Source organism: Ursus americanus, chromosome 14 (assembly GCF_024610735.1).
Source record: "Ursus americanus isolate L20-20 chromosome 14, mUrsAme1.1.p, whole genome shotgun sequence".
NCBI classification, from domain to species: Eukaryota; Metazoa; Chordata; class Mammalia; order Carnivora; family Ursidae; genus Ursus; species Ursus americanus.
This window is the reverse complement of record NC_142140.1, coordinates 38913282-38937456: the sequence shown is the minus strand read 5'-3', so window position 1 is coordinate 38937456 and position 24175 is coordinate 38913282. Positions and strand designations below refer to the sequence as shown.

Sequence of the window (24175 nt, the reverse complement as noted above, 5' to 3'; positions counted from 1 at the left end):
AAGGAATGATGGAAACGGAAGTCACTATTAGGCACACAGCACAGTAATAACTGTCACAGGCAAGAACCACTGATCAATGCTAAAATTAGTGGGCTAAAGTACTATAAGAAACAGGATATTTAGGGGCGCCTGGGTGGCTCAGTTGGTTAAGTGTCTGACTCTTGATTTGGGCTCAGGTCGTGATCTCAGGGTGGTGAGACAGAACCCCATGTTGTGCTCCACGCTCAGCTGGAGCGTCTCTTTCTCTCTCCCTCTGCCCCTCCCCTGCCCTTCCCGCCTTCTCTAAAAAATAAATAAATAAATGGAAGGAAGGGAGGGAGGGAGGGAGGGAGGGAGGGAGGAAGAGACAGGGTATTGAGAAAGTCTCAAAGTATCTCCCCATAGGACATTCATTAATTACAATAGAAAAGATAATAACTTTACAGTGGAGAAGCCTGGCGGACACCACCTTAACCAAGTGATTGAAACTAAATCACCAGTAACAACGCACGTATCTTCTGACATGAAGAGCTGAGAGGACACAAGATCATTTCTGTTGCCCAAGATACATAACCTCAGTCTAATCATGAGAAAATATAAGGCAAATTCAAATTTAGGGACATTCTACAAAATCACTGCTAGTATTCTTCAAAAGTGTCAAGGTCATGAAAGACAAAGATTGAGAAACTATCTCAGGCTGGAGGAGACTAAGGAGGAATAAATGCAATGTGAAGTGAAAACCTAAACCAGAAGAAGAACATAAGTGTGAAAACTGCCAAAATTTGAATAAAGTATACAGATTAGTTAATATTATTATTTCTGGTTTCATTTCCTGGTTTTGGTTATTATAAACTGTACTACAGTTAGGTTTTCGAAGAAATTTTTTTCAAGATTTTATTTATTTGAGAGAGAGAAAGAGAGAGAGCACAAGCGGGGAGGAGGGTCAGAGGGAGAGGGAGAAGCAGACTCCCTGCTGAGCAAGGACCCCCCCCCCCATGGGGGCTTGATCCCAGGACCTGAGATCATGACCTGAGTCGAAGGCAGATGCTTAACCAACTGAGCTCTACCCAGGCACCCCTACTGCTTCCCTCTTTAAGCTGAAAAACAGCTCTTATCTACCCCGGTATCTACAATGGTTAAATTTACAGCATTCTGCTTTTGGCCCAACAGAGAGAAGAAAAAATGTGCAATGTTCCTTTCTCCTTTGATGGAAGACATCGTTTGGACACTGAACTTCACTTGAATCCTCGGCACCTTCTTCCACATTAGACTAAAACCCAGCTGATATTCATGACGGGGCTGTTTTTTTAGTCGAGTCGCCAAAGCACTTAAGCTGGCTTTCTGGCACACTGTTGACTGCTGAATGCATGAGACCAGCGGACAGGACCCTGTAGTGGTAACACCGCAGCTGCGACAGCACAAGAGGGAGGGGCGGTGGGGTCTGCGCTCATCATGATCTTTCAGTGCCCTTGTCTTTCAATGCCCTATAATCCCTTTCAAGCACTGAATTTAAGTCCAGGGCATTGGCTGATAAAGCAGTAGGCTCATCGGCTTGGATTATGCTGGTTACAGCCAAGTCCACATCTGGTATCTCGATCATTTTGGAGCGACCATTAACTGCAGCTTTCCATTCATACAGATATGTTTAAATATCTTGGTGGGACTCAAGAGCTTGAAGAGATGGGTCAGACTTCCTGCAGAAGGCCCACAACCAGGCAAGGAAAGATGCATCACTTTATGTACAGCTTTACCTGGTACACTGGCATCACAGGAGCAATAGAGGAAGCTGGGTATAAGGGAACTGTAATTTTTTTTTTGCAAATTTTCTATAATTTTAAATTTATTTCAAAATAAAAAACAAAAGCCCTGTGCTACTGGGTTTTCATATATATGAACTGGACCAATAATAGCTTCCATTTTCTTTGAATAAGTTGGGCTTCATTTGACTTAGTAAGAAAGGATCAATTTTTGGTTTAACTGTGTATTTGAGAAAGTATACTTATTTTTCCTAGTGAAAAGGCAGCCTGAGGAAAGAAAATAAAGTAGATACTAATGATTTGCTATGGCTTTTTTTTTTTTTTAAAGATTTTATTTACTTATTTGACAGAGAGAGAGACAGGCAGCGAGAGAGGGAACACAAGCAGGGGGAGTGGGAGAGGAAGAAGCAGGCTCCCAGCGGAGGAGCCTGACGCGGGGCTTGATCCCAGAACGCCAGGATCACGCCCTGAGCCGAAGGCAGACGCTTAACGACTGAGCCACTCAGGCGCCGCTGCTATGGCTTTTAAAGACTTCTGTTCCCCAGTCTGAGAGAAAGTTGCATGGAAAAACTGAACCACTGCTACGATAATCCTTCCCTGGGAGGCACCTTGAGATTCAAACCTGTCCCAGTTCTGGTGGTTGTGATTTAGAAAATATTTCTCTGGAGCCAAGGCTCATCTTCCTTTTAATAGATTTTTTTCCCCTTAGCATCAGAACGACTCCATGAGCTAACAGGGCTTATAGTTCTCTATCTGGTTTTGGCATATTTATAGCAGAAGATTTGGCCATGAATGTGTTGAGTGTGGAAGAGTAGGCGGCTGAAGCTGCATTTATAAAGCATTTGTAACTGTTGTTCTTAGCCACTTAGAGACAGCAATGTGTTTGATTCTGGCTTCTCTCTCCTTTTGCAGGCTTAGAATATTTATTCCTTCAAATTCAATATTCTTCTGGTTCTGTTTTGAAAACAACAGCAAATAAACCATTGAATTCAAAATTACACAATGGACATGAATATACATTTCTCCAGATAGATATACAAATGGCCAAAGGCATATCAATATCATTAGTCATTAAGAAAATGCAAATCAAAACCACAATCAGATTTCATTCATTCATACCCACTAGGATGGCTATAATAATTTCTTTTAAAAAAAGGACAGTACGTGTTGGCAAGGCTGTGGAGAATAGGAACATTGCCAGTAAGAATGTCAAATGGTGCAGCCACTACAGAAAACAGTTTGGTGGTTCCTCAAAAAGTTAAACAGGATTACCATATGATCCAGCAATTCCACTCCTAGCTATGCATCCAAAAGAACTGAAAACAGGATCTTAAAAAAAAAAAAAAAAAAATCTGTCTCTCAAAATAAAAAAATAAAATCTTAAAAAAAAAAAAAAAGAATTGAAAAGAGGGACTCAAACAGATGCTTATAAGCTAATATTCACAGCAGCATTATTCACAACAGCCCAAAGTGGGACCAACCCAAGTATCCATCACAGATGAATGGATAAACAAAATGCGGTATCTATTCACAATGGAATAGTAGTCAGCCATAAAAAGAAATGAAGGTCTGATACAGGCTATAGCCGGGGTGAATCTTGGAAACATTATGCTAAGTGAAATAAGCCAGACACAAAAGGACAAGAATGATACGATTCCATTTATATGAAATGTCTGCGATAGGCCCATTTGTAGAGACAAAACAGGTTAGAGGGTACCTGGGGTTCAGGTCAGGGAGAAAGGGGGAGTTATTATTTAATGGGTATAGACTTTTTCTTTGAGGTGATGAGAAAGTTCTGGAAACAGATAATGATAATCATATACAACACTGTGAATGTACTTAATGCCATTAAATTATCATTTAAAGATGGTAAACTTTATGTGTATTTTGCCACACACACAAAAAAGTTAAGGAAACAAAAAATACTGATATGGACTGGTTTTTCAAAATTGAGGATCCCTTGAGCAAAGGATGATGTAAACATGACTAAATCTGTAACAGTTTTGGGAAATTCAAAAGCAGAAACCCCCCAAATTTAACTTACACATGGTGGGCTATCATGAAAATCTATAAACACAGTGACAAAAATCAGAGTTTAAAATAAAGTAACTTAGGGCGCCTGGGTGGCTCAGCTGGTTAAGCGTCTGACTCTTGGTTTCAGCTCAAGTCATGTTCTCAGGGTCCTGAGATTGAGCCCCATTTGGGGCTCCACGCTCAGCATGGAGTCTGCTTGTCCCTCTTCCTCTGCTCCTCCCCTGCCCCCCGCACTCTCTTTCTCATAAATAAAAATAAAATCTTTAAAGAAAATTAAAAAATAGTGACTTAATTCTGGTCTATATTCATGGGGTTCTAGTCTATTAAGTCATTTTACATTTTCAAACATTACTTTTCCTTTAAAAGTTAGGACTTCCAGGTACCCCCAGTCCTTCTGTAAATTCCTTACCATCAATTCATCCCTCCAGCCCATATAGACATAGGCTCCACATAGCCTCCTTGCCAGCAGTCTCACCGCCTTAGCCTGGAAAGCATCCAATTCTTCCTCCTCTGGGACAAGAGAAGTACTTCCCCTCTCCTAGACCACCCCAGCAAACAAGAGAAACCACCTTGCTAACAACATGCTCTTCACAAGTAGGACTTAATGCTGTGAATTCTTCTCGGGTTTACCTATCAGTGAATTCAGATTTTCAAGATCTAAAGACCCCGCTGGTGCTTTCGGCCTCAAATTTTGCTTAACAAAGTGATTTAGCTGCTTTGAGACAACAGAGACCTACAATCACATCACATGGCCAACAAAACAAGGAAAACTGAGCTGAGGGCCTGTGAAAGCCCAAGGCTGCTGCTCTCTCTGAACTGGCCAGTGACTGACCTTTGTACTCGGGGGTGAACTCCTTCATTTCGGGAGGGAGGGACTCGTAGAAGCGTTGCTCCCGGGAGATGAGGGGCTTGCATACAGTGTGGTCGTCGTAGCGCATCATGCTGCTGTGTCCGCCCACCTGGTGGATGAAGGGCTCCAGGAGGACTCCCCGGTCTCCGGCCCGACTTGCGTTCTTGCCATACTGCCCCACTTCCATGGTTTGACAAACACACATTGCGTTGGGGGCCAGCTGCACACTGAGGGCAGAGGATGCAGCACATGGGCCACGAAAGGAGAGCTAGGCAGAAGGTCCTGGTGAGCTGAAAGCAATGGTCACGGTCTGTTCAGCTTACTCTTCTTTCCTAAAAGAAAGGAGAGAGGAAAAGAGGCAATCAAAACACCTGGCAAGCTACAACTTCCCTGGAGTTCACGGAATATCTGCTCCATGAGTAAGAATGGGATTCTGAGGGAGTCTGGCTGGCTCCATCGGTAGAACATGCGACTCTTGATCTCGGGGTCATGAGTTCGAGCCCCACGTTGGGTGTAGAAATTACTTTAAAAAATAATAATAAATAAAAATTAAAAAAAAAAAAAAAAAGAATGGGACTCTGTTTTGTTGCCTGCTATGAGCTCCCCCAGCACGTACAACGCTGCCTGCTGCATGAGAGGCAGGCGGCAAGTTTTTCTGAACGATACAACTTTGGTCTCCCCCATCCATTTCTGTTTTAGGCACAGAGCCCACATTTTCTTCCTTTCCTAGCTATCATATAACCTTCCACGCTCCCTAAAGGATTTGATTTTAGAGCTACCATATGTTAATAGTCATCAGAAAGGCAACTATCCCTGTTTACTTCATATTTGAAGATAAAGCATTCAGGGAAAAAAACAGAAGGCAACACAAATTCGTCATGTTCAGACTTCTCACTATATCCAGTAATGGTAAGGGTCTCTCGCTGACTCAAGGAAGGGTTTTTGAGAAATCTGGTCACACTAGATTTTCCACTTTTCTGCTGAAGGCCAAGGAGCAGGCAGGGGAAGCCCTGCTGAGTTGTAGCATCACAAAAAGGGTTTGCTTTTCCCAAGGAAATTCAGACTTCTGATTTCTTCTACTTTACATCTATGGCCATCAGTCGGTGCCACAGAGCTTACGTTTCTGTATAACTCTACACCAACCAGGAGGACAAGGAAAGGTCCTTTGTACTTAAATACCTACCTTGTAATGTCAATTTTCTCTCAAGAAAGTTAAAGTAATGGGCAACTTCCCTAATACTAAATATATTTTCAAATTAGGAATGTAGCAGGCAAGCCTACATTTGAAAGATCAAGACTAAAAAAGAAAAGTAATTGTTAAAGAGCAGCAATATGGCTTCACCTGCAAGAGACAGAACGTTATTTTTCTTCCCAGCCTCATCATCTACGGGCAGAATAGGCTACTGAAGAACACTGCTGCAAAACTGCAAAACTTTCTTACTTCGAAGCTGTCCAGGAAGCTCTATTTCACGGCTATCAACAAAAATAAATGATTTTCCATTCCCCTAACCGATCAGCACCGCTTCAATGCACACAATGCACATTTCTGCCGACCCGTCCACTCTCTGGTCCTCCTTCGGGAGGCGGCAACTCTCTGCCCCACGGAGCTTTCCCAGACTCCAGTCTCCCAACATGAGCTGGTGCGCACCCCTCTATGGCTCCTAAGGTACCTTGTGCCAACTATCTTAGCAATGTATCACTGTACTGTCCCCTATTTACTTGTCACCACCACCAAACCATCCCTTGTATTTCCATCTAGGGTCCAAGGCAGTTCCTGGCACACAGGAAGAGTTCAAAAATAGGCTTGTTAGAATGAGTGAAATAATTCCAGGAAGAGGGCTGCAGGGAGTAAAAGCACAACAATATGAAAACAGAAGGAGTCACATAGTGGCAGTGGGAAGTGGGAAAGCAGCTGTGAAGGGCCTCTTCTCAGGGCTCCTGGAGGTATCCACCATGGCAGTGGACTCTACCCAGCACTGCCAATCGGCTTTTGCCCTGGCCCCGCCGCAGGCAGGGACTGCCTCTGATGGGGGATGGAGTACCCGAACGGTGCTATATTTTCTGGCCTGGGTCAGTGGGTGTCTGGGGAAGGAGAGGGATCGAGAGTGCCAAGTGCCTCCGAGGTGTTGGACTCTGAGAGATGCATGGGGATCTCGGCAGCCTCCAAAGGACAGAAAGGCTCAAGTCCAATCTCCAGTCAGATCTAGACTTTGATATTTTGTTCCTACATGCTATACACATAAAGTCATGGGGCTGTTTTTGTGTTTGAAATATTCTCTTAGAAGTAAACACGTAAGGGGCGCCTGGGTGGCGCAGTCAGTTGAGCACCCAACTCTTGGTTTTGGCTCAGGTCGTGATCTCAGGGTCGTGAAACTGAGCCCCGAAACAGGCTCCACGCTCAGGGCAGAGTCTGCCTGAGCTTCTCTATCCCTCTCTCTCTCACTCTCTCTAAAGTAAATAAATCTTGGGGCGCCTGGGTGGCTCAGTCGTTAAGCGTCTGCCTTTGGCTCAGGGCGTGATTCCAGGGTCCTGGGATCGAGCCCCGCTAACGGGCTCCCTGCTCCGCTGGGAGCCTGCTTCTCCCTCTCCCACTCCCCCTGCTTGTGTTCCCTCTCTGTCTCTGTCAAATAAATAAATAAAATCTTTAAAATATATATAAATAAATCAATAATAAAGTAAATAAATCTTTCTTAAAAAAAGTAAACATGTAAAACATACCATATTTCTATAAGCTTTCTTTTGGCGTTTCTTTTTAAATAAACCTGGAACCTAAAAAAGTGCAAGTGCCCAGAACTCTGTCATTCCCTGTGAAGCCCTGACTTACAAAGTGTGGAGCTCTGGGTAAGTAACTAACTTCAAATTTCCTCACCTACAGGGCGCCTGGGTGGCTCAGTCAGTTGAGTGTCAAACTCTTGATTTCGGCTCAGGTCACGATCTCAGGTCAGGGTCATAAGCTCAAGCCCGTGTGGGGCTCTGCACTCAGCGTGGAGTCTGCTTGTCCCTCTCCCTCCCCCTCCGCCCCCACACTGTACACGCATGTGTGTACACATGCTCTCTCTCAAATAAATAAATAAAATCTCAAATTTCCACACCTATAATTTGAAGACATGCCCACCACTAACCCTGTGGGATATGCCTATGCAGGCAAAGGGCTTGGGCTTGCCCTGCCTACTGCTCGGCCTTGAAGTCCTGGCAACAGCGACAGCTCTCTTTTATAAACAACCAGAGGTTGCTCCTGAAGTCTGGTGTCCACCAAGGCCCACTGCGAAAACCATGGACTGAGAAGACTGTAGATGATGTCTTTCTCCACTGTTTTCCTGCTACCAGAGTCCCAGAGAGTCCAACCTCAAAGGGAATGTGAAACTCCATTCCAGCTCAGGGAGCATCTGCAACAGTACTTCCACCCCCGTGAGAAAGCTGATTTAGGAAAGGGCATGTGACCATCTAAGTATGAGACAAGAGGGGAAGCTGGCCGCGATCCGCGGGGAAAAGTTACCTTGCCCTTAAAGAACGTAAGAGAGGTGTCTTTTCTCTTCCTCAGGATAGTATTCTGTGTGGATGTGTATCTGAGACTACTGTAGCCACGTGGAGACCCTCAAAGATACTCGCCTAAAGACAAGGTCAACATGCTGAGCACGCAGAACAGAAGGATAGAAATCAGGGTCCCCGATGTTGTCACTGAAGTACTGGAAATCTCGTTATGTAACAAAAATAAATTTCCCTTTACGCTTTCAGCCAGTCTCATTAGGGTTTTCTACCACTTGTAGTCAAAACCATCCTAGATGAAGGGACAGAAAAGCATAAAAATCCCCAGATCTCTAGTTAATACACTTTGCACATAAAGAGGTGTTTTCTGATAACAAGGAAAACTTCCAACAACTGAAGAACAAGCCCTTCATTGATGATAAAGGACACACTCTCCCCAAGCTCCGAAAGGAAAAATGTAGCTTTATAATGTTCAGAGTGTCCCCAAAGGCAGACAATCTGAATTATACCTGGTCCATCAAGGCTGGTACCAAAATACTAAAAAGGAACCTAACAGAAAATTCATTCTCTCATAAGTCATAATGAACCTGCCCAAATATCCAAATAATTAGCTTAGAACTTATTCTACTGTGATTCAACAACAGACAGGCCATAAACGAAATTTATACTCTTGCCACTTCAGGACCTCACTGATGATTATTTTTCACAAACGCATCTAAACACAATGGAGTTGATAAATCCTATTTTCCAGAGTGTAACTAATTCTCAAAAGATTTTCCCGACTGTCCTCCGCAAATACACTGACCCGATTTCAAGTAGTTTATGCCATTCAGAACGTCAACAGCTCCTAATCTTTTCCAGATTTAAATTAAGGAACCACTAGCCTGAAGAAAAACTTGCAAATTCTTTAAAAGCTATAAAGTATCCAAAAAAGTCAGATAATTAAAATCATGAGGGTTTCATTGCCAACGGCTAAAACAACAACAACAAAACAACCCACCAGTATATGTTTTGGCTTTTTTGCTCTATAAACAACTCCAAAGGTTTCCCTAGGGGAAACTTTATAAATGGTATGCTTTTCCCTATGTGGCAATAAACTGAGGTTCTGGTTTACAATACAGTGGTGCTTCCTATGCACCTGCTATCTGAAATTCATATTGTTCAAGTATATAATGTAGGAAAAAAGTGGAGGCTATGACAATAGGAACAGGATAATCTAAAAAAATTTTTTTAAAGATTTTATTTATTTTTTTGTCAGAGAGAGACCGAGAGCAAACACAAGTCAGGGGAGCTGCAGGCAGAGGGAGAAGCAGACTCCCCATGTAGTGAGGAGCCTGAAGCGGGACTCGATACCAGGACTCTGGGATCATGACCTGAGCCTAAGGCAGCCACTTAACTGACTCAGCCACCCAGGCCCTAATTTTTAAAAATTTTAATTCCAGTATAGTTAACATACAGTGTTTATTAGTTTCCCATGTACAATACAGCGATTCAAGAATTCTATACAGTACTCAGTGTTCACTGTGATAAATGTAATCTTAATCCCCATCACCTATTTCACCTATCCCCTACCCACCTCCCCTCTAGTAACCATCTGTTCTCTGTTTTTTGGTTGGTCTCTTTTTGTTACTCATTTATTTCTTAAATTCCATATACGAATGAAATCATACAGTATTTGTCCTCCTCTGACTAGCTTATTTTTTTTTTTAAAGATTTTTATTTATTTATGCGACAGAGAGACAGCCAGCGAGAGAGGGAACACAGCAGGGGAGTGAGAGAGGAAGAAGCAGATTCCCAGCGGAGGAGCCCGATGTGGGACCCAATCCCGGAACGCCAGGATCACGCCCTGAGCCGAAGGCAGACGCTTAACGACTGCGCTACCCAGGCGCCCCCTGACTAGCTTATTTCACTTAGCATTTTATACTCTCTAGATCCATCCATGTTGTTGCAAATGGCAAGGTTTCATTCATGTTGAGGGCTGAATAACATTCCATTGTATATATATATACACCCTCGTTATTCATTCATCTATCGATAAACACTCAGGCTGCTTCCATAATTTGGCTATTGTAAATAATGCTGAAATAAACATAGGGGTGCATATACCCCTTTGAATTAGTGTTTTCATATCCTTTGGGTAAATACCCAATAGGGAATAGAATGATTTTTAGATTGAAACTAATAAAAAATACTTCTGTTTAAAAAAAGAACTAGACATCACCCCCTGCAAATGTCACAAGAGCTCACTTAGAAGGAGAAAAAGCTTGGATTTAATAATCTGCACATTTATAAAGACCTCACAATCTATGCACTGAACTACATTACGATTTGCAGTCTTTTCTTTCTTGTAAAAAATCACTTTGCTTTGCAATTAACACAGCTCAGAGAAAGAAATTCTCCCTTAGTACCAAAAATATTCTTTGATCCCCTGAGCACAACTGCAATTTCTCATTTTGCAATTTCTACGTAAGATCTGTCCACTCATGGGGCACCTGGCTGGCTCAGTCGGTAGAGCAAGCAACTCTTGATCTTAGGGTCGTGAGTTCAAGCCCTGCATTGGTGTGGAGCCTAGTTTAAACATAAATAAATAAATAAATAAATAAATAAATAAATAAATAAATAAATAAATAAATAAATAAATAAATAAATAAATAAATAAATAAATAAAAGACTTGTCCACTCTTCTCAGGAGGCAGTGAGAGCTCACCATGCAGTTAGCCTTGTTTCAGATGAGAGCTACAGGAGCAGACAGAATCTTCCCTTCCTGTGGAACTTCTAAAGCATGTAAATACTACAAGGACAACAGGAACAAAAGAAACCTAACAGTCTAAATTCATGCCAAGAGACTAGAAAGAAAAAGGAAAAGGCTGGAGCCATTTCTTGGAACCATTGCTAAGCCGAACAAGGAAGAACAAACAGCAAAAAAACAATCGAGAACCAAGTTGTTCAAAGTTTCCCAAGTTTCTGTGGAAGAGGTCATTAACAAAGGCTGTATTTTCAAACCCTTAGGCAAAAATGAGGATCCCAAATGAGCCTACCTGTGAGCACCTGGATAGCAGTCTCATCACCAGCAGCCTCCGCTGAGCACTAACACACCTGACACTCCACTCACAACATCGAGCCTCCTCTTCCCCAGTGGTGCATCAGTCACCTGGGAGGCATCTGAAGGAAAGTGATGCCTAGGTTTATCCTCCACCACACTCCAGAATTAACTGCAGTTCGAAGCCTCTAGAACATCCCATTATAAACTCGGTCCCTCCGTAGGCCATGACTTGACTGCATTGCCCTGTCAGGTAGTATGCTAGACACTCCTACTCCTGGCTGTCACTGTCAAAGGCTTCTGCAGCTTTTTCCACAACACCACTGCCTTCAGCACCTTCAACCTCATCAGCCCTCAAAGCTATTCAGTTGCCAATACCACCCAGAGGATCATGGTCACAATATTTTGATCAGGCCGTGCAACATGGTCACCAGCACTAACATTCTGGGCATGACAACAGTCATCCTGTGATCTTCCTGCGCGATAAGACCAAGTAACCAAGTATGATGCAAACCAGTAAGGTAGGAAGTACCTTCTCCCAGTCATGACTAAGGACCTGAGCAATCATCATTATTCTCAGAACATACCAAAGGAATGTTGATGGAAAATAAAGTTTCTAACGCACACCCCCCCCCCAAAGAAACCCCTCAACACCTCCAAATATCATCACACTGGGGATTAGGTTTCAACATATGAATCCGGCGGGGGGGGGGGCACAAACATTCAGTCTATAGCAGAAATCATGATCAGTGTTTAAAGCTCTGCTTCCAGAGTACCTGCTCTTTTTCTGGTGAGAGTTCACCATTTCGGTGATGTCTTGGTAGGGTATTTGATAAGGAAATCTTGTTTTTGTGAAAAGTAGCTTGCACTTTTTTCTATGGCACAGTTTGTAGCACTATGTGTACTGGAGTGAAAATTGTTGGGACCCCTGGGTGGCTCCATCGGTTAAGAGTCTGTCCTGGGGATCAAGCTCCGCATCAGGGTCCTCGCTCAGCAGGGAGCCCACTGCTCCCTCTGCCTGCTTCTCCCTCTGCTTGTGCTGTCTCTCTCTCTCTCTCTGACAAATAAATAAAATCTTAAAAAAAAAAAAAAGATAGAAAAAAGAAAATTGTTTTACTTTAAAAATGTTTAAAAATAAGAAAATTCCGGGGCGCCTGGGTGGCACAGCGGTTAAGCCTCTGCCTTCGGCTCAGGGCGTGATCCTGGCGTTATGGGATCGAGCCCCACATCAGGCTCCTCTGCTATGAGCCTGTTTCTTCCTCTCCCACTCCCTCTGCTTGTGTTCCCTCTCTCGCTGGCTGTCTCTATCTCTGTCGAATAAATAAATAAAACCTTTAAAAAAAAAAAAAAAAGAAAAGAAAATTCCCATCGCAGAAGCCTGATACGTTTCAGTATTTAGTAGTAAAGCTCCTTTCTTTCTTAAGATTTTCTTTTTAAGTAATCTCTATACCTAATGTGGGGCTAGAACTCACAACCCTGAGATCAAGTCACACGCTCCACTGACTGAGCCAACCAGGCGCCCCAGGAAAGCTCCTTTTGACTGAAAACCTTCTCAAAAAATGGAACCGAATCAAGATGATCTAATATTTATGCCCTAAAGACTACCATGTTAATTACCATGTCTGTTTTTATTGGGTTGTTTGCATTAGGGCCTGAATCAGGTAAAAAGGGGAGAAACGGAAAGTATAGCACCAAGCTAGGCTTTGGTTTGCCAAAACAGAAACTTAGGACAAGATTAAGTTCTGAGTTTTGGCAACATCACTGTGACTGAAATTATATAACCCAATAGATAACACCTATGCCCTAAATACTGGGTTCTTTTTTGTCTTATAAAAAAAACTGGGGCGCCTGGGTGGCTCAGTAGGTTAAGCAGCTGCCTTGAGCTCAGGTCATGATCCCAGGGTCCTAGGATCAAGTCTCGCATCAGGCTCCTTGCTCAGCAGGGAGTCTGCTTCTCCCTCTGCCTGCTGGTCCCCCTGCTCGCTTGCTCTCTCACTCGCGCTCTCTCTCGCATGTGCTCTCTCTCTAGGAAATAAACAAAATCTTTAAAAAAAAATTTTTTAACTAAAAAAAAAATTTAAAAACTGGACCCTAACCAAAGGACACGGGCTTGATTTGTGGGGTTGTCAGAGATAGCTACATGTTTTTCAACACTGTCAGCAGCCTTAGGAGCAGAGCAGGGGTGTAATACTTGCAGAAAAGGAGCAGTAGATGTTCTTCACAATGTGGATGCCGGACTAAGAGGGGCTAAAGTTACTGCAATTCTCTCCATATACTTTGGTGACTGATGTTCAGAGAAATAATGCAGTTTGAATCAGTTATTTTGGATCACTGGACGTTTGTATTAAAATGGTTAAAATTTTGTCAGTTTACGAATGGACTGCTCCCCCAGAGGTCAAGGGGCTCCACTGCTCTGCCTGGAAGTCTGTACACCACCAGCGACAGGAGTCTCTCTTTGTTTGTCCTTCATTTGCTAAGACGCTTTGGTTCCACATTTTACTGCATAAAATGGGAAGGAGGATATTCTCAAAAAGAATTTGCTGAGATTGAACTTTTCCACCAGCATAGAGCAACAAATGGAAATAAATGTACACTGCAAAGATATTAATTACAATAGTTAGGTTGACTTTCTGGTCACAGACGCTAAATCCTTGAACATGTAACTGAACTCCAAAATGAATTACATCTCTACTCAAGTAAAATCAATTTTCTGATACTGCTGAAATGTGTATATTACTGTAACTGTTTTCCTTTTTTATTTCTTTTAAAGATTTTATTTATTGAGAATGAGTGAGAGAGAGAGAGAACGTCTGCACACAAGTGGGAGGAAGGGCAGAGGAAGAAGCAGACTCCCCGCAGAGCAGGGAGCCCGATGCCAGGCTCTATCCCAGGACCCTGGGACCATGACCTGCGCTGAAGGCAGATGTCTGACTGATCCATCCAGGCACCCCTCCATTTTAATTTTTTTACAGAATTAAGTATCACCCATTTATTAATTTACAAACTGTAATAAAATCTGACAGTCATTTCATCTCACTAAGGCCTCTGCTTTAAAAAAGGAAACAACTGGAGCACCTGGGTGGCTCAGTCGGTTTAGCGTCTGCCTTCAGGTCAGGTCATGACCCCAGGGGCCTGGGATTGAGCCCCACATCGCTGCTTCCTGCTCAGTAGCGAACCTACTTCTCCTTCTCCCTCTGCCCCTCCCCCGGTTCGTGCTCGCACGCTCGCTCTCTCTCTTGCTCCCTCTCTTGCTCCCTCTCTCTCTCTCAAATAAATATTTTTAAAAAATTTAAACAGGGGCGCCTGGGTGGCACAGCGGTTAAACGCCTGCCTTTGGCTCAGGGCGTGATCCCGGCGTTATGGGATCGAGCCCCACATCAGGCTCCTCCACTATGAGCCTGCTTCCTCCTCTCCCACTCCCCCTGCTTGTGTTCCCTCTCTCGCTGGCTGTCTCTATCTCTGTCAAATAAATAAATAAAATCTTAAAAAAAAAAAAATTTAAACAGATAAGCTGTGGTATATTCATACAACGGACTACCACACAGAAATGAAAAAGAACCAACTACTGCCACACACAATACAAATGAAGCTCACAGGAGTGATATAGCAAGAAAAAATCTAAACACTAAGGAGACTACGCGTGTGTGATTCTACTCCCATAAAATTCAAAATGATAACGGAGACCACAACAGTGGTTACTCTGGGAAAACCCTAACTGAGAAGGGGCACAAAGGTGGAGGTGACACAGGTGAATACTATCAATAACCACTGAGCTGTGTCCTTGGATTTGCAAACTTCACTGTAAGTTAGAGCTTAATTATAAGGGAAAAAATCAATAGTATTCCCCTATACCAACAAAAAAACAATTAGAAAATGAAAACTGTTTAAATACATCCCGTTCACAACAGCAACCAAAACTCTAAATTACCTATAAACCTTTAAAATTATGTGAGATAAATAATAAAAGCTTTACTGTTATAATTCAGCAACACTGCAAGCCTAGAAAGTGGCAATGAATAAAAGCCCTGGCAAAGAAAGAGAAATGGCAATCAGATATTGTGGCGAACAAGGTCAGGACTATTTTAAGAAGTAGTAAGTCACTGTCTCCACAGTAAGAGCAATACCTGGTCACCAAGTTCTGTAGTTGGGCCGGCACAGACATCTGAAATGCAGATCAGCAGACATGCACTCTAAGAAGCCTGGTTAGACTTTCAAATTCTATGGATGACATATTTTTATAGCCTCAGGTTAAGCACTTGGGTTTGATATGAATCTTTCTGTAAAGAGAAGCATACTTGATGCCTTTACACTGCACAGATATATTTGCATATTTCCTCAAAACTGGTTTATAAATCCAGTATTTCTATTACCTCTTCTGAAATGCAGGGCACCTGGTTGACTCAGTAAGTAGAGCGTGCAACTCTTGGTCTCAGGGTCATCAGTTCAAGCCCCACACTGGGTGTGGAGCTTACTTAAAAAAATTAAAATTAAAAAAAAAAAAAAACCCAAAAACTAAAACAGATTCCACTTAAGCACTAAAAGCATAATAACAAAGTATCATGCCCTTAAAAAAAATCATATGAAGTTTATTTAGTTTTTTTTAATTTAAACCTGTTAAGTCAAGAATGCTAAGTAAAATTCTGGCAATACTGTACCTCTGGTTTACTTTTTACTCTGATACAATCCAAGGGACAAAATAGCAGAATCATTCTTAATTGAAAAGAACACAATGGGCTAAGTCACTCCGACAGAAAAGAACACCACACAAAGCTTGGGTTACATAGCCCTGGACTTTACGAAAACTTATTTCTAACCAATTTCAGAATTAATAAATTGATACGGACTGTGACAGGAAAAGATACCAAAATACCCTCAAATTCACGGACGAGAAAACTGAAGCAGAAAACTAACACAAAAGCACGTTTGTTCTCTAAAGCACAGAACCAAGGGAACCTACTGATTCCTTAAATTCAAGTCTGTTCTTGCTTTTACGTTGAGTCTATACGTGCTGATACAGATTAGGTATTCGTGAGGGAGAGACAACAGTCCTCTTCCCTCCACCCTGGGGACTGTTTCAAGCACATGCTCACAAACGTCTGTTTGAGGAGAAAGGAAATAATACAAGGACTGTTCTCAAGACACGCAGGGCTGCCAATCTGACCCTGCCCTACCAATCTAAGCAGGGACTGGCATATCATCTAGAAACCAGAAATGTGTGCAGAGCCCTAGAGCAATCTGGGAGATTTGAAGTAAGAAAGGAAAAAAGGCTTTAAAGGTATCTATTTTGTTGTTTGTCCTTAGAGAAGAGATGAGGGATTGTTTAGACTTTTGGGTCCTATCCCAGGAGCAAGGGACACAGTGGCACAGTCCTGAGGACACCAGGCTGACAGCAAACAGGGAGCAAGGAGAAAAGGAAACTTGGCAGGAGTCCTGAAATGTGCCAGCCCATCAAGAAACAGCCAGAACAGAATTAATCTAGGACAAAAAGAGAAGACAGAATCTAGTGATCCCCTTTCCTGTTTTTACCAGATTTCTAAAGATTAGAAACCCAAAACTTCCTCAGATATATAGATGTATATTTTTAGTGAAGATTCTTTTGAAAGTGTCTCAACTGTGCTAAAGAGTGGGGGGAGGGGGGCGGTGGACCGAGGACAGAACTTTAAGAACACAGGTCCAAAGTGGTACAGGGGAGATCAAAATGAGAAAACACCAAAAGAAGAAAGGTGCCCCATCCTTCTCGCCTGAAACACTGCCTACTCACAATTTGTATGGGATTATTCTTTAACAAGAAGTTAAAGGAATACCTCTGCTGTGACTAAATTCTTCAGGTGAGCCAGGTAAGTTTCCACCTCACACATTTACAAGTGAATCTAAACATGGTCAAGCCTAGAAAGTACACATGTAGAAAGATAGGATAAAGTATTCTTAAAAAAAAAAAAAAAAAAAAAAACACAGAACACTTAAAATGGGACTGTCTAAACTGCTAAAATACGGCATGAGGAGCTTCCTGGACTTACCTCATGCTACTGAGCTCAGTGAAGACCCAAAGCTGGAGAAGCTTCTGCACAACTGAAAAAAAGACGCGGAAGGACAGTACCAGGCCTGTTCTCACAACCTCAGTTTTAGATGTGACCAATAACTCGCGTTCCTTTTCCCCACACCTCCATCCTATTGTAGCTCCGCTGAAACGGAAGCTGAGCACAGTGGGGGCAAGCTGACAGGACTGAGGCAGAGGTGAACTGAGGTGACTGGGAAACGGATGTAGACACCTCCACTTGGGGTTTTCCCTCACCACAACATCTTTGGAATAAAATCTGCTCTGTTGCAGAACGGAAACAAAAGAACAATATTTCTTGTCACTCACCAGAATTTCAAGTAGCTATAATCCGGTTTATAACTGGAGGTCGCTCCAGGTTCGAATCTGCTACCTTGTACTAGGGACAGTCACATGTGTCCTGCTACTGAAGAGGTAAAATGTGGAAATAAAGCCTCCTACACCTAGGAGAGGTGAACCCAAAGCGCCAATCACAGCACTGAGCTTTGCAGATGACCGGGGGCCTCACTTAGAACCCACCGCCATTAAAAATGATTACCAGCTTCCAACAAGAAAAACCTCCAGAGTAAGGACTTATGCAACCATGAAATATCTCCGTCTTTCCTGTAGTGTCTCAATGATACCACAAAACTATTAGAACTCCAAAGGGGTTTTAAATCACTGAATTCTGAACTATGTTAAAAGATGTAGCAAGAGGCAGCATACACCTAAAAATCAAGATATGGCTACACCCCGAAGGCCTCTTCTTTGGTGGTGAAATCGCACACTTAAAACATTTTGATGCTACACTACTCTATAGATTATCTGAGAATATAGTCAAAGACCAGACTACTCAGACGTGGACGCTGGACTGTATTCAGCTGCGGCTGGGGTAATGATGCAGCGTCCACCCCAAAATAAAGCTCCACTGAGTTTTGCTCTTTTGGGATAATCTGCTGCTACGTATGTCCCACACAAGGGCTGAGACCAACTCAGGATGTCTCCTCCAAGGACCAGGTTCTTGGTATCCTATGTTCCTGCCTCCTGTGAGACATCTCCCCCTCAAGGCCAAACAGCATCATTCCTTATTCAGAAAACAATACAAGATGTAAGGGCACAAACCGACAGACACTCCCTCCATTTAAAACTACACACCACTGGGGGTGAACAATGACATATCTGAACATCTATCGGGTAGATAAAGACTTTATTAGCAGGTACCCAAAAGCAGATGAGCAACGTGCCAAGTGTGGAGAAATCCTATAAAAAGACGTAAATGACCTGTTGAATGCCTCACAAAATGCAACAGAGTTTGAAAGCTTCAAGCAGATTACATTCCATCTGTCTTCTACCCTTCAGCGAAAACACTAGAAATACTACTTTGGGGGGCACCTGGGTGGTTCGGTAGGTTGGGCGCCCAACTTGATTACAGCTTAGGTCATGATCTCAGGGTTGCGAGATGGAGCCCCGTGTGGGGCTCCACACTGGACATGGAGCCTGCTTAACATTCTCTCCCTCTGGCCCCACCCCAAATAAAAAGACTCTCCCTCTGCCTCATGCACACACAAGCTCTCTCTAAAAAACAAAAACAAAAAAAAGTTTAAAAAAATAGAATTATTACTTTTAATCACCTTTAAACGTTAGAAAGTACTTCTTACAACCTCACATACAACACACAGTTCCAAACAGATAGGGACCAACTTTCATCCACACAAACCCATCAACAATTTCCCAACTTAGGGGCGCCTCGGTGGCTCAGTCGTAAGCGCCTGCCTTCGGCTCAGGGCCTGATCCCAGAGTCCTGGGATCGAGCCCCACATCAGGCTCCTCTGCTGGGAGCCTGCTTCTTCCTCTCCCACTCTCCCTGCCTGTGTTCCCTCTCTCCCTGGCTGTCTCCCTGTCAAATAAATAAATAAAATCTTAAAAAAAAAAAAAAATTTCCCAACTTAGACAAGTGTAGAGATGTCTCCAAAGAAACATCATTCCGTAAGAGTGGGTCCCAAATCTCTCTGCTCTCTCAGCTTCCTTTCCTGCCCTTCAAGTGACATAAGGAACGGAGCCTGAACATGTAGAACTCTCAGGATTCTGGGAGTCAGGACCATGTAAAAAAGAAAAAGAGTGGAACTCAACCTGGAAGCAAGAATCAATCTCACGATTAACAAGTTGTTAATCCTTCAATACACCAATTCAACTATTTTCTCTGTCAAGAACTTAGATTTGAAACTATCCTAGGTACTTTTTTTCTTTTTGAATTTTTACTTAAATTCTAGTTAGTTAACATATTGTGTAATATTGGTTTCAGGAGGGGCGCCTTGGTGGCTCAGTCGTTAAGTGTCTGCCTTCGGCTCAGGGAGTGATCCCAGGGTCCTGGGATCGAGCCCCGCATTGGGCTCCCTGTTCTACTGGGAGCCTGGTTCTTCCTCTCCCACTCCCCCTGCTTGTGTTCCCTCTCTCGCTGGCTGTCTCTCTGTCAAATAAATAAGTAAAATCATAAAAAAAAAAAAATACATATATATATATATATATATATATATATATGTTTCAGAAATAGAATTTACTGATTCATTACTTACATATAATGATGCACCCAGTGCTCATCATAACAAGTGCCCTCCTTAATACCCATCACCTATTTAGCCCGTCCCCTATCCACTTCCTTCCATCAACCCTCAGTTTGTTCTCTATTGTTAAAGAATCTCTTATGGTTTGCTTCCCCCTCTCTCTCTTTTTTCTATCTTGTACATTCGCCTATTTTGTTTCTTAAATTTCACATACAAGTGATATCACATGGTATTTATCTTTCTCTGACTGATTTCACTTACCATAATACACTATAGTTCCATCCACGTCAGTGCAAATGGCAAGATTTCATTCTTTTTGATGGCTGAGTAATATTCCATTGTAGATAGATACCATTGGGGTGCATGTACCCCTTTGAATCTGCATTTCTGTACCCTTTGGGTAAATACCTAGTAGTGCAATTGCTGGGTCATAGGGTAGTTCTATTTTTAACTTTTTGAGGAACCTCCATACTGTTTTCCAGAGTGGCTGCTCCAGTTTGCATTCCCACCTATAGTGCAAGAGGGTTCCCCTTTCTCTGCATCCTCGCCAACACCTGTTGTTTCTTGTGTTGTTCACTTTAGCCATTCTGACAGGTGTGAGGTGGTGTCTCACTGTGGTTTTGATTTGCGTTTCCCTGATGACGACTGACGTTGAGCATCTTCTCATGCATCTGTTAGTCATCTGGATGTTTTCTTTGGAAAAATGTCTATTCATGTCTTCTGCCCTTTTTTTTTTTTTAAGATTTTATTTATTTATTTGACAGAGAGAGAGACAGCCAGTGAGAGAGGGAACACAAGCAGGGGGAGTGGGAGAGGAAGAAGCAGGCTCCCAGCGGAGGAGCCTGATGTGGGGCTCGATCCCAGAACGCCGGGATCACGCCCTGAGCCGAAGGCAGAGGCTTAACGACTGCACCACCCAGGCACCCCCCCTTCTGCCCATTTCTTAACTGGATTTGTCCTACACACTTTTTAGGGTGAGGTGCTATATGAGAAAATGAAATATACTATATTCTTGCAGCTAAACCAATGCTAAAATTTTTAAGCTTTTAAGGTATTAGAAATATAAAATTAATGACTTAAGGTTCTCCTTAAGAAGCTAGAAAAAGACCAGGACAACACGTGGATGGCTCAGTCAGTTAAGCATCTGCCTTTAGCTCAGGTCATGATCCCAAGGATCCAGTCCCACATCAGCTCCTTGCTCAGCAGGGAACCCGCTTCTCCTTCTGCCTGCTGCTCTCCCTGCTTGTGTGCCCTCTCCTCGTTTCTCTCTCTCTCTGACAAATAAATAAATAAAATCTTTAAAAAAAGAAGCAGCAGCAGCAGCTAGAAAAAGACCAAAGCTGGGGGCGTCTGAGTGGCTCAGTCATTAAGTGTTTGCCTTCGGCTCAGGTCATGATCCCAGGGTCCTGGGATGTAGCCCCACATGAGGCTCCTCTCCTACTCCCCCTGCTTGTGTTCCCTCTCTCGTTCTGTCTCTCTTTGTCAAATAAATAAAATCTTAAAAAAAAAAAAAAAAAGAAAAGAAAAAGACCAAAGTAAGCAGAAGAAAAGAAAAAACAGATACAAGCAAACTCAATAAAATGGGGGGGGGGGTTAAGAATAGCAAAAGTAGGTCTTTAAAAAAAATCAATAAATTTCATAAATCCTCTGGAGAAACTGATCACTAAAAAGCGAACATACTAATTACTACTATCAGGGATGAAAAAAGTAATACCATTACAGACCTGATTGGGATTAAAAGAATAATAAGGTAATATTATGAGCAAGTGTATGCCAATAAATTCAACAAGTCAGACAAAATGGACAAATTCCTTGAAAAATACAACTTACCAGAACTTACGCAAGCTAAAATACAAAATCTGAATGGTCTTGTATCTAGCCAGAAAATTGAAATTATCAAAAATCTTTCCACAAGGAAAGCTCCAGACACATATATTTTCACTAGTGAATTCTACCAAACGTTCAAGGAAGAAACAGCACCAATCTTGCACAAATTCTTTCAGGAGAGAGGGAGCAAAAAAACATGTTCCAACTTGTTTTAAGAGGTCAGTTATCCCTGATGACAAAACCTAAAAAAGAACCTTACCAAAAACATACACACATACAAAAGAAAAAAGATTATAAACCAATATCCTTCGTGAGCAGACACAAAAATCCTTTAAAAATTTTTAGCAAAACAAATCCAATGATATATAGAAAGAGTAATCCATCATGACAAAGTGAGGAATGCAAGGTTGATCAAATATCTGAAGAATCAATGTAATTCATCTTATTAACAGAAATATAAGGAGTAAAACCATAGATCATACCTAAATATACACAGAAAAAAGCTCAACAAAATTCAACACCCATTCATGATTAAAAACACAAACTAAAAGGAAACTTCCTCACCTGACAAAGGGTGTTTATGGAAAACCTGAAAAACCTATAGCTGACATCATAATCAATGTGAAATTTTGAACATTTCCATATAATCAAAATAAGACAAAGAAGTCCATTCTTACTATTTCTACTCAACATTTATGAGCCAGTACAATAAGAAAAAAAGAAATAAAAAGCATAAAGACCAGAAAGGAAGAAGTAAGACTCTCTCAATCCATAGATAACATGATTGTTTACAAAGAAAATACTTAGGGATCTACGAAACAACTCCTAAAACCAATATGTGAATTTAGCAAAGTTACAGGATACAAAAAGCCAATATACAAAATTCAATTATATTTTTATATGCTAGCAGCAACAATTAGAAAACAAAAATTAGGGGTATCTGGGTGGCTCAGTCGGTTAAGCCTGACTCTTGAATCCGGCTCAGGTCATGATCTCAGGATTGTGAGATCGAGCCCCACCTCAGGCTCTGTGCTGGGTGTGGAGCCTGCTTGGGATTCTCTCTCTCCCTCTCCTTCTGCCCCGCCCTTCTCTAAAACAAAAACAAAAACTTAAAAATTCACTGGGGTAACTTCATGGAAAATGGCAGGGTAGGAAGCTCGAAGAATCTACCCCTCCACCAAACAACTACTGAACTTGGAGAAACTGTCTGAAGTAACTTTTGGACCTCTGGAGTACAGCTGGAAAACATGAAGCTTCCAAGGCAAAGCTCGAAGAAGAGGCTGGTGGATTTTGGTAAACTTCAGCCTTTCGTGCAACTACCCAACCTCCAACCCTAGGGCAACTAGCAGTGGGCGGGCTGCCCTCATTTCTGGTGAGACTTGCTGGAGGCTAGGATGGGCAATAAAGACCTTGTTCTCCAAATATGTATTCTGACTGATGACAGCTGCTTTTGATCGCTGAGGAGCAGGCAGAGGCCAGTGACCACTGCTTTCAACACTCACAGGCTGAAGCAGCTTCTAGGGGCATGTAAAAGAACAGTACTTGTGTTTACTTTTTTCCCCTTTCGGGAGCTAGTCATTTAAGAAAATCTTTATCAGGTCACTGTCTAACTGCAGAGATCACGGGAACAGAAATAGATACACATTTCCAATATTAGTTTGAAACAGCCACAAATCTAAGTCTCTAGCTTTCAATGAGCAAAAACTAGCAATCACGGAGGAGTAGGAGAATCAAGTTTGTAAAATTACAACATAATACTCAAATGTTGAATTTTAATAAAAAATTACAAAACAGAGAAATAGAAAATTAATGACCATTCCCAAGAAAAAGAAAATGATAAAAAAAAAATTCCTGAGGAAGCAAAGACACTGGAATTATTATTAATCAAAGAGGTTAAATACATTCAATGGACAAAGGAAACCATGGTGGGGAGCCCGCTTCTCCCTCTGCCTCTCTGTCTCTCATGAATAAATAAATGAAATCTTTAAAATAAAAGGGGGAGATTCAGGAAAATGATGTATGAACAAAACAAAAATACCAGTAAAGAGACAGAAATTATAAAAAGGACAAAACATAAATTCTGCAGTATCTCAAAACAGAAAAGTACGGTAACTGACGTGAAAAACTCACTAATGGGATTCAACAGCAGATCTGAGCAAACACAGCAAGTATCAGTGAACCTGAAGGTAAGACAACTGAAATTATTCAGTCTGGGGGGCAAAAAAATAAAAAATAAATAAGGAAAAGTAAAAGAGTCTTTTCTTTTTTTTTTAATTTACCTGTTTGAAAGAGAGAGAGAGAGAGCATGAGCAGGGGGAGGAGCAGAGGGAAAGGAAGAAGTAGACTCCCTGCTGAGCAGGGAGCCCAACCCAGGACCTGATCCCAGGACCCTGGGATCACAACCTGAGCCAAACCAAATGCCTAACCAACTGAGCCACCCACACGCCCCAAAAGTAAAGAGTCTGAAGGACCTGTGGGACACCACCAAATATAACAATATATGCATTAGAGAAAGAGAAAAGATGAAAAAAAGGGCAGAAAAGGTATCTGAAGAAATACTGGCCAAAAACTTTCCAAACCTGAGAAAAGCCATGAATAAACATGTGC

The 24175-nt window shown here is 42.1% G+C and overlaps 1 protein-coding gene and 1 pseudogene across 5 annotated transcripts in view; both read right to left on the bottom strand.

The window, feature by feature from the left end:
• IP6K1 (inositol hexakisphosphate kinase 1) overlaps window positions 1–24175 on the bottom strand; it is a 62280-nt gene that overhangs the window by 17054 nt on the left and 21051 nt on the right. For 2 of the 4 annotated variants that reach the window (XM_087867046.1, XM_087867045.1), the window contains one exon: window positions 4730–4952. In XM_087867046.1, coding sequence (XP_087723172.1) covers window positions 4730–4871 — 142 coding nt within the window. In that variant the 5' untranslated portion in view covers window positions 4872–4952. Of the gene's footprint in view, window positions 1–4602; window positions 4953–24175 lie in introns of those variants that run through there. The other 2 variants (XM_045807156.2, XM_087867047.1) reach the window with 2 other exon arrangements.
• On the bottom strand, window positions 317–4728 carry LOC148108945 (aminoacyl tRNA synthase complex-interacting multifunctional protein 2 pseudogene; annotated as a pseudogene). Its single transcript, XR_015726679.1, has 2 exons — window positions 4603–4728; window positions 317–2690 (listed from the first exon to the last, which is right to left on the bottom strand). The product of XR_015726679.1 is annotated as an aminoacyl tRNA synthase complex-interacting multifunctional protein 2 pseudogene (transcript).